Source organism: Rhea americana, unplaced genomic scaffold (assembly GCF_003343005.1).
Source record: "Rhea americana isolate MKP2758 unplaced genomic scaffold, rheAme1 scaffold_196, whole genome shotgun sequence".
Lineage (NCBI taxonomy): Eukaryota > Metazoa > Chordata > Aves > Rheiformes > Rheidae > Rhea > Rhea americana.
Window position 1 is genome coordinate 1,198,825 of NW_028186105.1, and position 16,264 is coordinate 1,215,088.

Below are 16,264 nucleotides of genomic sequence, written 5' to 3' on the forward strand. Positions count from 1 at the left end.
ACACAAAAAAGCAAATCCTCCCCACCACCTATTAAATATTGATTTAATAATTAAAAAAGAAAAAAAAAAAAAAACAACTCATCGACCGTTCTCTAGGTGCTTCATGCATGTTACATACAGCTCAGCCTCACAACAGCCCTGTGAGGTAGGTTAGTGTTATCCCAACGCTGCAGACAGCAAACTGAGGCACAAGAGGTGAACGACTTGCACAGGATGACAGCGGCTCAGAMACGGAGCTGAAAACAAGATGCGGACTTCCAGCTCCCCAGTCCCTGCTTCGAAGCGCTGGCCCTGCAGGGTCGAGGATAGCAGCAGTCCGGAGGCAAAGCCATCAGACGAACGAGTGCTGGCAACTTGCCCAGTATTTATTTTTTATTTTTAAGGAAAAGAAAGGCTCTACTTGCCAGCAGAGACTCAAGAATCCCTTCCACTTTCTGGGTTTAATTGCTGATGGAGAAATGAAAGCATTAGCCAGATACGTAGCCAGGAGAGCTTAGCACCTTTCTAGCACTTTGCATGCAGAGCTCTCAAACTCCTTTGAAGAACTGGGTCCTTCCCCCTTTTTTTCCCAAAATGGGATACCGAGGCACAGAGAGGTTGATAAAATAAAAAACAATCTTACTCCAATCCAGGCAGCAAGTCAAGTCAGCTGGAGGAAGAGAGAGCAGCTCTCCCAAGCCCATGCCTGTTCCCTGAACGCTGCCCACGCTGCTCCCCAAAAGGAAGGGGAGACATGCATGTTAAGAACATGACTATTCCTTGCAGTAAATAAATGAAACATTCAGGGAAGAATAAATACAGGTGGGATGAAGAAAAGGACATGCAAACAGATGCTAATTGCTGGGAACTGAGACACACCAAGTCTGACTTGTCTGAAGTGGTGTCATCTCTTGGCATTGCCTCATAGGCAGCAGCTCCACACCAGCCCTGTGCCAGGCAGCTGCCCGAGCACCAGGGCAGGGGCAGGCTACAAAGAGCCCCAGCTTTTCACAGTGGTGGTAGGTTTCTGTTGACACTTTCCGGGCAGCACAAGCTAGACACAAATGATTCCACTGCTCTCCCATGCTCCCACATGCTCCCACTGTCCTGCCCCTGGCCTGGCATCAGGGAAGGATCCCAGGGGAGTTTTCCTCCTGCACAGACAGATAGGGCCCTCCTCAGTGCTGGGCAGGAGTCACTGTCCAGGAACACACACACAATGCTTGCAGAAGCAAGAGCGGCAGCAGCTGTCGCAGAGTGCAGGATGGAAACCTCTCCACTGAACATAAGGGAGGTTTCCATCCTGCCACCCACCACAGGGAGTGTGCCACCTTCCATGTCACATTTATCCAAGGGACACACGGACTAGAAACAAACCACTTGGGGTATCTGCCTCCAGGGCTGGTTTGTCTCTGAACTGTCACCAAGAGAGAGAAGCAGGAGACACTGGATCCTATCCAAAAGGCCTGACCTATTCTAACCCTGCCCTCTTCACCCACCTCTAAAGGCATCCAACCTGGATTTGCTCAGGCAGCAATGCGACTCTCCTCCAGGTGGGTGCCTGCCCTGGGGAGCTGACCGTTAGCAGGGAGGGAAGGAAAGCCAGGACTGTGTCAGAGTGTGCAGCTCTCACCAGGGTGGTTCAACGCCAAGGGAGAACCTTTCTGGTGACAACCTGAATGGAGAAATGCAAGGCGGAGCCTTCTCCCCCGCAACCCAGGTTTGCTAGAGAGGCTAGGAACTGGTTTGTCCCAAGGGGCACCTTCCACTATCCACTCCTTGGGGTTTTAAAAATCAACAAGCATAGCCACTTCTGTTTTCGTATCAGCAGCATGTCATGCTTCCAAGGTCATCAAGCCTTGGACAAACATTAACTCTGTCATCCTCAGCACATTCAGAAGAACAGCAGTCAAATGGTCAGCCTGAGGCAGTTCAGGGATGGCTGCTAAAGACTAAAAGTGTCAGTGAAAGAAAGCAAGAGCATCTCCAGCCCTTGAACAGTTTGTCTTCTTGGATCTAAATTCTTTGGTGTAGCAGCTAGGCTCCCTTGGCAGAGCAGCTAGCACAATGAGTGGCCAGTCCTGTCTCCTTGGCATGACTGCAGTGGTAACAAATCCAGGTGAAGTAAGGACCTATGTCCCTAGACCCCCATGATGGCATCGAGGGAACAAGGTTACTGTACTTCTGGAGAGGAGGCTTAGGCATCAGTAGGGAGAATGATGTGCCTGAAGTCCCTCAAAGAAGCCTGCAGCTTTTCATCCTGGACTCTGATCTGTTAGAACAGGAAATGGCTTTTTAAAAAAAGTGCTAATTCTGACTTAGAAAGCCAGAATTTATATTCTGCAGTAGGGACTCAACACTGCCTAGGAAGTCTCTGGTGAGATGTGTGCGCATGTCTTTATGGAGCTAAAGCTCTATTCTCTGCTCTGTGCCAGCCTCCCTGCAGGGCAGACATTCAGGCAGCAAGCTCCTGACCAGGCTGTGAGGTTACAAGACCTCTTTGGGTAGCAGTACTGGGGTTGGCAACATGTGTTATCTGGACCTTTTCATGATAAATCAAAACTCACTAGGTAGCTGCTGCCTGCATCCCTTTCCTTCTCCACATGCAGGTGCACCCCTCACTCATCAGCATGGCTCCACTCAGCACCTGAGAACCATGAGGCCACTAAGGAGATGCAAAATAGAGCATAAAACCCATTTTAAAGGTAGGATTGCTTAAGCCAATCTAAGTGGGCTGCCATGTTCTTTCACACCACAGCTCCAACTACATGTTCCTACCTGCTTCCTTGCACCAGCAATGGTATTCATGGAACTGGGCTGTGAGCCAGCTGAGAGAGTCAAGCCAGCTACAAACTAATCCCTGGTTTTGTTAGCTAAATTAAGCGAGAGATGCCCACGGGGCAGGGGAGATGCAAAGCAGTGGTGGGAGAGCACAGCCAGCAGGTCAGGAGATGGCCAAACAACGGAAGCCCATGATTGCATCAGTTGAAGCCTCCCTGGAATTGCACCCTAACACTTGGGCTAGTGTTACCCTCCCACAGGGACTAAATACAAAAATAAACCTGCTTTCAACAGACAGTTTCCACAGCTTTCCCAAGACTCTTCAGGACAGAGGCGAGGAAGAGCCTGGACTTACGCTAGCAATGAGGAACTTGAACAGGGGCAGGCATGGTCCACGAGCTAAAAATCAAACAGGGACTGGGAACAAAAATCAAAGCAGCAAGCCTAAGCATATGGTGCTCAGGTTTGTTGGAGCAGAGAGTGGCCCCAATACAGTGCAGGTAATTTGCCCTCCACCAGAGAAAGAGATGAAAGGTTTCATAGCACCAAGTAATGCCACACAGTGGTTCAGGACAGGGAGTAAGGAATCCCAACTCCCATCAAAACTGCAGGGGCAATTTGACTGGAATGCGGCCAAGCACTGCAGTCACCATCCTCTACCTCTGCACATGAAGAAAAGAACAAGCCCTCCTGACTGCAAGCAATCAAGAGCAGAACTATGATAGCTCACTTACAGCACGGAGTCCCATGCAGAACACCAAGATCAAGAGGGCGAGAAGCACCATATACCGGCTCACAAATGCTATAATCTGCAATGCTAGGGATCCTTTCAAGGTGACGTAACTCCAGGCATATATACAGACGTATATAGCAACGGTTAGGCCACCCTGCAGAAAAATCCTCTCCTACTAAGGGCTTTCAAGCAGCTGTCCCCAGGCAGCAGTGCCTACACCAAAGCTACTCCTGTAGTTAGGACAGCTATTCCAGACTCCCCTTTCCTGCTGACATGAGCCAATATGGGAATGGGTCATATGCTCCATCACTACATCCTGCTGCAATTCAACTGTTCCCAATCAACAGCAAGCACCCCACAGCACAAGCTCAGGAGGAGATGACGAGCTCTGGCTGCTACAACCCAGTCTTTGCAGATAGCCAACAGGCCGATCCTACCCGTGCAGAGGTTCTCAGTCATGGGCACAATTCTCTCTGCTGTCACTCTTCCAAAAAGCTGAGCCTGTGTAAGACAGCCCAGCCTGCCCTCTCACCCCAAGGGGGCCCTTTCTGAGAAGGCCAAGAAAAGACCAAGAAAATGGTAGTAAGAATGGGTTACCACAGAGCAACCAACTGACTCTACAGCTAGAGCAGAGTGGCTGCCACTGAGACCCCACGAACTTGTGTACACATGATCATGTGCACTTTGATTCGAATGCAAAAACTAAGTATGCAAGGAAGAGAGGAGAAGAGATGGTGGCTGCATGACCCAGTGACAGGGCTGGGTTGTAGCCTTCCCTCTCCTCTCTTTCTTCCCCTTCTCAGCAGGCGCCCCTTCCAGTGGGTCTCTGTCTCAGCACAGGCAAGGTGACATCTCAGGTAGCATGCTGGCCGCTGAAGCCTACCAGCTGCACAGTTGTCAGGAGAGTAGCAGCAAGGCCCCTGGCTGGCACTTCTCCAGAGGAGCACTTCAGGACTCTTGCTTCTTGGCTTCCTGCAGCAGACTCCTCTGCTGTTAACAAATGCCCAGCAGGAGCTCTAACCCAACTGCTGAGAAACACGCTCCCTGCAGAGCATTGCAAAGAGCAGGGAACTGCTGGCACCAGTCCTTTTGTGCAGTGCTGAGGCGTGGAGCTGAGGATAATCCCTGACTGCTGTCAACAGGCACTCTTGCTGGTGGCTCTAAGATCTCCCCAGGCCCCAGGAGGCAGAGAGACAACCATAGCCTTGGTCAATGAGCAGGTCAGGTTCCCCACTTCTCCAACGCTACCTGAGCTGAAGCTGGCTGAACCAGGTGCTGACTGCACAGTCCACACGCATCACCAGGGAGATCCCCAGCAGGAGGCAGATGCTGCTCACCATGAAGCCCAATGCTTCAAAGAGGAACCTGTGGGCACAACAGACCCAGTGAGGTATCACAGCCAGCATTCCTGCAAGGACAAGCTGTTACCCTCACTCCCAGCAGACTGACTTTCCTAACAGCAAGAGACTGGTAGCTTCCCAGATCCTAAAACCTGACTACATTCACCCCCCAAACAGTGGATGCTACTTGCAACCTGGAAGCCAAGCAGGCCTCAAGTTCCTTGGTGGTCTAGAGAACATTTCAGAAGACACCTAGGAGGCACCTGGAAACTTAAGACACCAAGGACTTCCCATGCTTTCCCATGCCTACTACCATCTAATTTCTTGACTGGTAGCTCTACATTTGGGTCCCTGCCTTGAATATTCTCACACTCACTAGCACTGCCTGGCAGGGCTGTTCTGGCTAGCCTGGGGATCCCACAGCACTATGGTTATTCCCACTCAGACAGCTTACCAGGTGCCTGGTAGGCTTTGCATGTCCTCAAAAATCAAGATCAGGAGAAATTTCTATGCTGTAGATCAACATCAGCTTCTCAACTAGAAATTGGAATTAATTCAGAGCAGTCCTATAGCCTCTAATAATAGGAAGTCATACAGGAACAATCATGCTCCTCTGGCCTTATTGTTTACACACACTGCTTGAGAGCTTGAGAATAAGAGCCCTAATCCAGCATCAGAGCAACTCTGGGGACTTACTTTGGGGCAAAGACCTTCCAGACCATGAGGTGTCTTCTGAGGATCGTAGCTGCACAAACACAGGCCAGAAGCTGTGGAAGAGACCAAGAAAAAGAAGTTACAAACGACTCCAGGGAAACCACCCGGGCCATGGATGCACATCTGAAATGAGTACTAAACTGTGCACACTGAGGGGCTTGTACAGTACACTTCAAAAATATGCATCCCAAAGAGGATTCTCTTCCACTGTGGCCTCAAACCAGGAAAGACAAACAGTCTGTGGTACACACAGGCCCTCCAAGGAAAGGGCCAGTACTGGACAGTACAGAGCAGGGCTCACACTGTAGATAAGCTGACCTAATAGCTCACTGAGAGGTACTGCTGCTCTCCTGCTGTAAGGGCTTGCCTTTTCCCTTGCACTGGTTATGGTCTGACCACACAGAGTCGATCTGATGGGCTAAACCTCAGAAAGCTATTCACTTCTTTCATGGGATTAAGTTTTCTGCTGTTTTGCTCCCTACATCCCCACCACATGGGATCAGATGAGAACCAGAGCCAGTACAACTGGTCAGGAAGAGGGGAAGCAGAATTACAGCCCTACAGCTTCTGAACAGATCCTCTCATTCTGCAAAGATGGGTATGAAAAGCAGCCTAATCTGTAACACTGCTTCCATGCCGGAGCCTTTCCCAAAGCAAAGAGCAAAGGCACTGCTGAGAAGAGAATCAGTGCAGCTGACCTTCCATCTGCACCCAGGCAGATCAGCCCTGGGCATCTCTCTGCTCTGGCTAATCCCCTCTTCAAGCCAAGATGCCCTGGGGCTCTGACAACACACTGTTTTCCTCTCGGGCAGCCTTCCCCACAACCATCAGCCTCTGCCCATACCTGCATCCCAAGGATGAAGAGGTACTTCAGCCCCAGCTGCAGCACAGCAGCAGAGAACTTCTCTGGGGACTCCCGTAGCCTCATCTCCATCATGTGCTCCTCTTCTTCCTGCAGCTCTTCCCGAGGCTCCTTCTTGGGCTTCCTCCTCTGTGAGCTGGGTGTCTCACACACAAAGGGCCAAAGCAGGAGCAGAGGGCAGCCAACTACCTCAAGGACAAGGGCACAGGAAGTTACTGGGAGCCCAGAGGTGAGGAGCAGCCCAGACTCTGCCATCACACCCTGGACACGCAGGAAGCATATACCCCAGCTTCAGTTTGCTCATCAGGCACAACTTCACAGAGTCTGCAAGTCATGGGCAGCTTTGTGACCCCAGAAGGGGTCAGCAAAGATGCTGCTATTCAGCTAGTGCTATTCACCTTCATTTCCTTGCGTGAAACCTGCAGGCCTCCAAACAAGACAAAGCACGGAGCTGTGCCTGATTAGGTTTAGTGGCCCTGGAAGAAATTCATTTACCTGCAAAGAGGATATGGGAGGCAAACGTGTTGGCGCCCACAAGGACAGCGGGCAGGAGGTTTGTGCTGTGGTCGAGGTGGAAGCCCACAAAGGCTGCGTTCCAATGGATGGCTGGGAAGATGGGCTGGTGGCCTGTGGAATAGAAGAACTGGGAAGCAGCAAGGAGCCAGGAGATGACTGCATGCCAGGGCACTGAAAAAGGCTCTGAGAGACAGAGAGGGACAGAGAGATTAGCACTGCGGAACCAGAGAGATCTATAGTCCAAAAAAGCATATCATGTTTCCTTCCAGATTCCCTTCCCACAGTCTCTCTTCCGAGAGACAGAAACTAGTCAGGCTCCCAGCACAGGGAATGGCGAGTGGCAGGCATCCCCTCCACGCTCTGCCCTGCTCCCACGGCTCTGCCAGCAGCGATGGGGTTTGGTGGCTGTTCACACCCTGGGGAGCAGGGATGGATAAAAAAAAAAAAAAAAACTTCCCTGGCACGATTGACTCCTCCTCCTCCCATGCTGCATCCCTGCTGCATGTGCATCTTCAGGGGATTTAAGCAGCTCTTGTGAACACAGGAGTAAAGATTACTGCACCCTCATTCCTTGGGAGCAGAGACTGAGCCCTGCCTCTCCCAGTGAAAAAAAGAAGAGGCCACTGAAGACAAAGTCCAGGCCACAGCCTTACACACATCCACCGGATGCTTTCCTGAGCCCCAACTCACCAGTGTCTCCAGCAAGGCTTCTGGCACAGGTGTGGATGTGCAGCAGCACAAAGGCCTCCAGGAAGAGGAGCAAGAAGGCAAGACTCAGCCGCTCACTGTGCAGAAGCAGCAAGAAGAAGCCCAGCAGGGTAAGTGCTATGACCAAGGCTGCTGAATACACGCTGCCCAGCCCGTAGGCTGCAACTGTGGCCTTACACCTGCCCCGCTCCAGGCGGCTTTTCAGAGACTCCTGCATCCTCCTGTAGATCTGAGGGATGACGTGGAGGAAGTCGACTTCAGAGCTGGGAACCCCTAGGTAAGGGGTGACAATGGGTCCAGCCAACTCCCGTGTGTCTTTCGCAAACACTGTCATGGGATTGCACAGCAAGAGCAGCAGCCCCACGGACACCAGCCCGTAGACAGCCCAAGGAAAGGCAACAAGTGCCACCTGCACCAGGTCCTGCAGCTTGCCGAGCGAGTCCTCAGCACTGGAGGCGACGGCCCAGTAGCAGGCAATGCAGATGACAACCAGTGGGAAACCCCAGCGCACAAAGAGCACGAGGGGGTCTGAGCTGTTCAGATTGCCGTAGTGCCGCAGCCAGCACCGCACCACATAGACCAGCCCAACAAGCGAGGCCACGCACAGGAGGTAGAAGAGGTTCTTGGCTCGTGCGTTCCTCAGGCTGGCAAGGGGGGCAAGGAAAAGAGAGGGCCGGCACTGGGGGATTTCTTCACGGCACTGGTGGAAAAAAACAGAGAGGCGCACACAAACTAGAAGCATGGCGACGAGGTACAGCAGGTACCAACTCTCTTTACGGTAAGAGGAAAAGCCAAGAAGCTGCTGCTTGGGGCCTTCTGGCACAGTCAAATGACCATCCCAATGGAGTTTCCCTACCAGCAACACCACCAGAGAGGCCAGCAGAAAGGGGGCAACCCGGGCCTCAGCCACCACAAAGCTATCGGAGAACATGGCTCCACAGCGGAAGAGGAGAATGCCCATGGGGTAGGCCAGCCCCAGCCATGCTCGTAGGCGCTGCCTCAGGCCAACACTGGCCGAGGGCGGCTGGCTACTTGCCAAACGGGCTCGCTTGGGCTGCTGGCCCCACCAGTGCCAGAAGAAGGCCATCTGAGAAACTGCAGCTGCCCATGAGGAAACCAGGAGGAGATCCAGTCCCTCCTGGATGAATGTGCAGGCCAGTCCAAGCAGAATAGCCACCAGGCCCCAAAGCAGTGGGTACAGGWGGCAGTTGCGATAGAAAGAGTCTGACATTGTGGCCAGCTCCGAGGTCACGTAGCAGAGCAAGCACGAAGCAGCAATGAGGCTGCAACCTGCCACAATACGCAGTGGATGGAAGCGGGCCCAGGTCTGGGTGCACACGGCCCGTGCCTCCCGCAGGTACAGCTGGAAGCGATTGATCAGGTTTCCCAGCTTGGACTCCAGCTCTGGAGACATCAGCATTGCCTCTTGCATCTGGGCCAAGAGCTGAGTGTGCTCTTCCACTGYGCTGGAGAAGATCTCCTGCAGGTGCTGGAGCTGCTCTGCTGGCAGGTCTTGAGCCACCAGCGAGTAGGAGTGCAGGAATCGATCCACCTACAGGAGAGGGGACACAGGGTCAGATAGCAGCACTGGGACTGCTGGGAAAGTAATTTCACTGCCATCTTCCCTATACAGCCCTTCAGAATGTAAACAGCCCCGATCTGCCAACGCCTACTGGGGCAGACGTATCCTTGGCAGTATCGCCTGCGGCTGGGCACTCAAATATGAGGGTGACCAGCAGGAAACAGAGTCATTTGGTTAAAGTAACACATCCTAAAATGACATATCCAACCTGCCAAATACATCCACACCTCAGCTACCCAGTTCTTAACTTGCTAGGTGCACTTCTGTACACATTGCTAAAGGTTTTTTATGCAGAGTCTTGGGTAACAATAAAGCAAACATCCCTAAGAAGTTCAAGCCATTACTAGCTGTTAATCTGAACTCACTAACAGCTTTTTCCTTATTTTTCTGAGGACAAAGAGCAAATTAAACAGCCTTTAGCTGTTAAAGCCAAACTATTCCCTGTTCTTGTACATGGGTACGTTAACCCACTGTCCCACAAGCTGAGGAAAGCTCATTCTACATCCACTTCAAGCCAGCAAGTACAGAGCCAGCTACGATCCCAAAGTTGTAGAGGTCACCACCAGGACACAGCACCCACACAAATATCCAGCATTATATTTCAGTGTGAGTCCAGCACCACACTGATACGTTCACTTGGCTTCCAGTCGCCTCAAAGCGCAGGCAGAATCAGCCTGTTCCTGTCCACAACCACCACCATACCCACTAGCTGTCTCTCAGGTTTGCACAAACTTCCACAAGCCTTGTTCAAAACTGATGTGATCAAGCAGAAATCTCCTCAGATGACTAAGTGCAAACATTCAAATACTTTGGATTGGACAACAGTAACCCCTAACAGATGATGATCAATATTCGTTGTGACTAAGGGACAGGAAAGTACACTATCATCCTTAAATGACAAAGCACCCTTCTTCTCTATAAATACACAGCAGAGATGCCGAACACTTCTGCCTTCCCACTAGCAATCATGTGGTCTCTGGCGCTTCACTGACTTGCACGAACAGTGCCCAACCTACACATCATGAGTTGTATCCACCTACTGGACCCAAAACAGAACCTATGCTGACTTRCCTTCTTCCTTGAAAAGCCAACATCAGGGAGTTGACTGGGGGCTGGAGGGGCTATTTTGGGGCCAGTAGTATGCTTCTAGCAATCCTTGAGTCTCTCAAAGGCAAGTAGCGTCTTACATGACAAACAGCAACTTGTGCAGCAAATCTGCTCCTCTGACAAGCCAGAAGCCGCTCCAGACAGCTCTCTACAAAAACATGCAGACCTACCCTGGTACACGGCCTTATTCCATTGCTTTGGCTTCTTTAACACCTGGTATATTCTCAATTGCTCAAAGTCTTGGCCTTGCCAGCCAGTCAGCCAGCCAGCCAGCATTTAGCTGTGGGGGGTTCCATATTTTGCAGCACTTAGTGTAAACTGATCTTTCTCTATCATCCCAATTTATTCTCTCTTATTAGATAGTGTTCATTTAATCCTTCATTGCTGTTTTCCTTTTGTCACTGAATTAGAATAGCTTTTCAGCTAAAACCATTTCTCCTCCAAAACTGAAGAAGCATCGAAACATCCATTGTACTCTTGAATCTCCATTAATGAAAGCTGCCCCTAGTCTTCCTCAGCTTTGAGGAATCAGCCTTCCCCAAAATCCAAATCCACCTCTGACCATCTGGGACCAGCCCTTACCAGAAACACACACCACTCCCAGGCCAGTGACTTCCTAAACCACAGCTCATCACCAAGCACTAAACCGGATCTCCCACGTCTCTTTTGAAAAACAATGCTGCCTTCTACTGGAGCAAACTCCACAAGGAGCTAACTCTTTGAATTAAGTTCCCCATGAAGACAACTGTCCCATCTCCACAAAACAGAAGAATATGCACTTGAAAAGCAACTCCTCTTGCCCTCTAGTTCAATAAGGAGGCTTGCAGTAGGTACTGCCCAGCATTGCCATCAATCAGTGTCTAAGAGCTTGTCTGAGAGCTCCTATGTGAGAAATAGTAGGCAGAGAATCCCCAAAATAGCCATGACCCCCAGACAGCCCTTAGCGCTACCTGATGACTGTCAGCAGATCTCACCCTTCTGTTGCCCCCCCACATAACAGGAAAACAGCTAAGAAGATCCCGGCCATACCTGCTTGGCATTGACGTGATAGACTGAAAGCTGCTGCAAGGCCGCAGACACGGCGTCGCCGTCCCCGGGGAACAGCTCAGCCATCACCTCCCCGATGTTACTGTAGGGGATGGGCACACCCAGCAGCAAGGCCACAGTGGGCACCAGGTTCACCTGGGGAACAGCCTCAGGCTCCTGGAGAGACAGGGAAGGAATCGGGAAGTTGGAAAGAGCTCAGAAACGTGGCTTTTCACGCAGGCCAGGGGGCAAGGGCACAGTTAGCTGGGCACACACATGGGCACCAAACCCCTGCTCTGTCAGGCCCTCTGCTAGCCTGGATCTGGCAGGATGCCCTTCCGCTGGCACTGCCCCGTGAAAGGCCCAGTGGTGGTGAAAGCAGCCCCATTCAGAGGAAACACCAGGGAAGCCAGAAAGGGCAAAAATACAGGGGAAACCATGGGCACAGCTCACTCCTCCCTGAGCACCCTGCAAGGACAGCATGTTTTCTGGGGACCGCGGGTTCCGGGGTGTGACCCAGGCTGTCTGGCAGCTCACCCAGCCCCGCTTTAGCACAGCTGAAGGGCCCGAACATGGGTCCCAAACACTGGTCCCACACACAGGTCATTCACCTATCCCCTTAGGTTTAAGGTAAAGCCACATCCCCACCCCAACCACTTCCTGAGCTGGAGGTCTGGGGAAAGCTGTCTGCCCTGTAACTCACTCAGCCCTGCAGCAAGCCAAGTGGTGAAGATTTAGTAAAGTGAAACAGCCCAACAGAACCTACATCTCACCCCACTGGCAGTCTGTTTTTGCAATTAGATTTTTTCCAAATACGTAAGTTGGATTTTGTTTGACACAAACTGATACTACTCAGTCTTTTATACTATCTGCATTTTGTGGCAGACTTTCCCTTATTCTCTCTGGAAGAGTGACAGACTCCCTGGCCCTCTCAACCTGACCAATGCCGACCAAACCATTACTCCCTGTAACCTCAGGATGCAGTTTTCTCCCTGGAGGTCACCTAAGGCAGTAAGTGACCTAAAATCCCCTAAGGATAAACTTCCTCTCACCTCAGGAGGGGCAGCACCAAATAGGGGTGTTTTGCTGTACACAAACAGTGCTGCATTCACTTCTTTCTCGCTGTCCCCACCATGGTCTCCAGTCTCTGTCATGCCATGGTCCCCAGCCACCAGAAGCAGGGTGTCATTTCCCAGATGATCTACCAAGGACCTGTCACCAGGATAAGGAAGGTCAACTCCGACTCTCTGCCTGGGTTGCACAGGTGGGAGATGACATGATCTCCGCCTAGCCTGCACRCACCACGGAGATGAGGCCTACACAGAGCTGAGCAAAACTAAGTGCTGACGCAGAGCTGCAACAACTGAACAAAAAAATCAACCTTTTTTCCCAATCAAACTGACAAAAGCCCTTGTGGATACAGCTAGCAAAAATGAACACCCAGGTGCCAGGGCAACACATGCTTCAGAAAAAAACTGAAAAGCCAGAGCCCTGAGACAGAGCAGATTGCTCCTGCAAACTGAAAAGCCAGAGCAGGTAGCTAATGTTTGCCATTTAGAGAACTACACAAAATAAAATTTGGAAGAGATGTCTCCATCAGGAACAAGTTTCAGATTGATATTATTTGGGATTTGCGACTCCCCCATGAACATACTGCCCTGTAGCACAGCTGGGGTTCCAGCTGCTGCTGGTCAGAGCCATTCTCTGTGGTAACCGGCATAGTAAGAACGTTCTCTGTTGCCCTCTGTATCTGTAAATGCTTTAGGAAAACCCAACCAGTCTGGGTGAAGGAAGAGGCAGGCTGGCAAACCCCTACAGCCATGCCAGTCACCTGAGCATCTCATTCATCTGGGTGAGCTTCTTAGCCATTTCAGGATGGTCAGGTCCATGTTTGTGCCCACAGTGGTCCACACCAAGGAAGTGAGCAATCAGCAAGTCCCATTCACCACCATCCACTGTAGAACAAGAGGAGCTTATCAGACACTAACCTGGGATTTGGACCTGTGCCCCACTGCTGACTCCTCCTGCCAAAGCTTTCCAGTTGCCTCTGCAAACTGCCATTTCTTCCTCTCATGCTCTCCCACAAGGCAGAACCCACCTTCCTCATGAAAGACCACTACAATCTTCATTTACTTAGATTTCTATACAGATCAAACAAGGTGCATTCCCCTCAGTCCTGTCACACTTCACCCTCTCCCCAAGACTGGGAGCGACGAATATCCTGCTGAGAGTAGTGCTGTGCCTCAGCCTCCCACTCCAGCAGCTGCTCAAGGCGAGTATTTCCTAGAATACTGTGGGCCTGCCCAGACAGCCACAGATCAAACGGCCCCTTCAAGGTTAAGCTAGAAGAAAGAGATGCCCTTCCTGCTCCATCCTCGTAGTGTATTTCTAGGACAGCTATAGAACTATAAACTGGACAAGTCCCAACAAGCTGTGCCCTCTCCCAAATGGAGGAGAGTCATTTAAAGAAATGATGTGTCACCTCCAAAAGCTGGCATATCTGTGGAAATCCAGCTAGAGCGCTGTAGTCCATGCGCTACAGCCTCAAGCAGGTGTGACTGTCCATTGTAACTCCAAAAAAAACCAACCCTCTTCAGTTCTACCTCAACCTTGCACTAGGACCCTAGCAAAACATAAAGGTTCAGCTGGCCCCTGAGGAAGAGTTACTTACCAGTTGGATAAAGATGCTGGAGGATCCCATCATCCACAGTATGAAGATCCTTCACGTTAAAAGAAGGGAAGAAATATGAGCGAAAAAACTTCTTGGGGAAGAGTCCTTCCCAAGTGTCATCTCCCATGAAAACCACTCTCCTTCCTGGGGAAGGAAGAAAGGAATTAATCAGAGCAAGGAGCCCACCAGAGTCATGGTCTTACTCACACTAGTGCAAAGAGTCTGGGCAGATTCAAGACAGGGTCTGGAGCACTAGCTGTTCTCCTATTGACACCCAAAGTGACTTAAAACTAAAATCTCCAGCTAGCTGTTAACAAATCTGAAGGTGGGGAATAGTCAGCCCAGTTCCTAAGCCTACTAGTACCCTCAGCACCAAATTCAACAGCACATCTCCATCACCTATCATTAAGCTCTGACACGTTCCCTCAGCAGAGAAACGCATGGATTGAACAGGCCAAGAAGTTACTTATTTGTATCACCGCAAAGCTTAGGAAAGCGCAGTGCAAGAAAGAACCCCTTTGCCCTCAAAGGCCTCACGATCATGCTGTAAAATACTAGACAAAAGACGGCCACAGACAGACAGGGACTGAGCAGAAGCCTTGAGTCCTAGGCTCAAACTTTAAACACAACAGTGGTGGYTTTTCAAATGCAGAGAAAAGAAGGCAAAAGCACGGATGTTTCCAATTGTTCTTGCTCTGCTTTCCCTATTGCCAGCCCTCCAGGCTTTCAGAGTCTCCCCAGTCTGGGAGCAGGAACCGTTTCCTCCACAACTGCTGCTACAGAACAGCGTTTCCTTCTAGCATTTTTCACCACTGATGGTCTACTGCATTTGCCCACCTTACCCTCGCACATGGGGAGCTGACAACTCAGTAGTGTCGCCTCCTCCTAGGCACTACTGGCATTTGTGCCAGCTGCAACCCTCGAAGGGAATCTCTCTGCGTATCACAGAACTGCATCTTGTCCTCTTCTCTCTATCATCCCCCCTKGACAGGATGCTCTTTAAAGCTGCACTCTGAAATATGCATGCAGTACCAAATTACACAGAAAATGAGATAAGGTAGTCGCCTAACAGTCACAGGCAGCCGGCTGGGCAGGTGTGCTGCCCACATGACACCTCCACAGCGTACCTGGCACCGGCTCCTCCCGCCTTGTGCATCGCGGCTGAATGCAAACACGACTGACTAGCAATGCCCTTGGCTTCCTAGAGCCATTCCTGGTAGTGACCTTGCAACAGTCTGCACTACTACAACCATTACTGCCTGTTTTCTCACCATCATTGAAGAACCCAGGTCCCAGCTGCCTCTCACCCCCAGCACAAGGTGTAAAAACCTTGACTGTGTGACCACGCTGACTGAGACCCTTGCAGCCTTCAGCCAGGGATGCCTGAGTGAAAATAATTAGTTTCAAGAGTGGAGATGTTGCAAATAGGCCCCTTCCCAGGAAAAAAAAAAGGGTCCCACATGAATGCTGGCTTGTGCTTTATATATGGCCTCTCCCAGCTGGACGCCGCCCCCAGCACACATACCRTTCTGTACCAGCTGTGCCAGCAGGTTGTCCTCCTGGATTGCATAGGTGGCAAAGTTGCTGCCCACGTCAATGAAGGTGGGCAACGAGCCAGTGGTGAGGCCCTTGATGCGCTGCATGGTAGCAGTGGGGGGATCGGCTCGGAAGCGGTAGAGGCGGGCATGGCGGGGCTGCGAGGTTGCTAGGTGGTGCAGGAAACTCAGCTTGTTTTCGTACGGCAGCGGGCTCACTTTGGCTGGGTTGAACGAGGCAAAYTCAAACCGGAGGGCATCAATGACGACTAGCACGACCTTAGCAAAGCGCTGGGGCATCCAGCAGGAGCCCGGTGGGAGGCTCTGCCTGTCCCAGGGGGGTGGTGTGAGCGGGTCTGAGCAAGAACTGCTGTGGGCAAGCTCAATCCGGGTAAGCAGGAAGCCGCTCATGAAGAGCCCAATACCGGCAAAGAAGAGAAAGCAGACCCAGGCCAGGAAGAGCAGCACCGGCCACCGCTGCATCCTGCAGGGAAGGACGGAGAAATTCAGCCCCCTGCTTTGGCCAACTGCCCCCCACCTGCCCCTACAGTACCTGGTCGCCCCCCAACCCTGCTGTGTCCTGCACCAAAACACTCTCACATCCTGCAGTGCCCCAGCGCTCCTCAGAGCGCCCAGCTGTCATCCTCAGCCCAGACACCACCCTGCACCCTGACACCCCCCAGCGCCCCTATGAGCCCCACACACCACCC

At 51.5% G+C, this 16,264-nt stretch overlaps 1 protein-coding gene across 1 annotated transcript in view; it reads right to left on the reverse strand.

The window, feature by feature from the left end:
- Positions 1 to 26: 26 nt before the first annotated feature.
- The window catches only part of PIGO (phosphatidylinositol glycan anchor biosynthesis class O), a 17,423-nt gene continuing 1,185 nt past the window's right edge, over positions 27 to 16,264 (reverse strand). The window contains exons 2-11 of the mRNA XM_085303042.1: positions 15,545 to 16,038; positions 14,020 to 14,163; positions 13,180 to 13,303; positions 12,401 to 12,560; positions 11,352 to 11,525; positions 7,616 to 9,185; positions 6,905 to 7,108; positions 6,392 to 6,594; positions 5,530 to 5,600; positions 27 to 4,858 (exon numbers count right to left, since the gene is read on the reverse strand). Of these exons, the coding sequence (XP_085159168.1) occupies positions 4,738 to 4,858; positions 5,530 to 5,600; positions 6,392 to 6,594; positions 6,905 to 7,108; positions 7,616 to 9,185; positions 11,352 to 11,525; positions 12,401 to 12,560; positions 13,180 to 13,303; positions 14,020 to 14,163; positions 15,545 to 16,037 (3,264 nt within the window). The 5' untranslated portion in view covers position 16,038 and the 3' untranslated portion in view covers positions 27 to 4,737. The remainder of the gene's footprint in view (positions 4,859 to 5,529; positions 5,601 to 6,391; positions 6,595 to 6,904; positions 7,109 to 7,615; positions 9,186 to 11,351; positions 11,526 to 12,400; positions 12,561 to 13,179; positions 13,304 to 14,019; positions 14,164 to 15,544; positions 16,039 to 16,264) is intronic.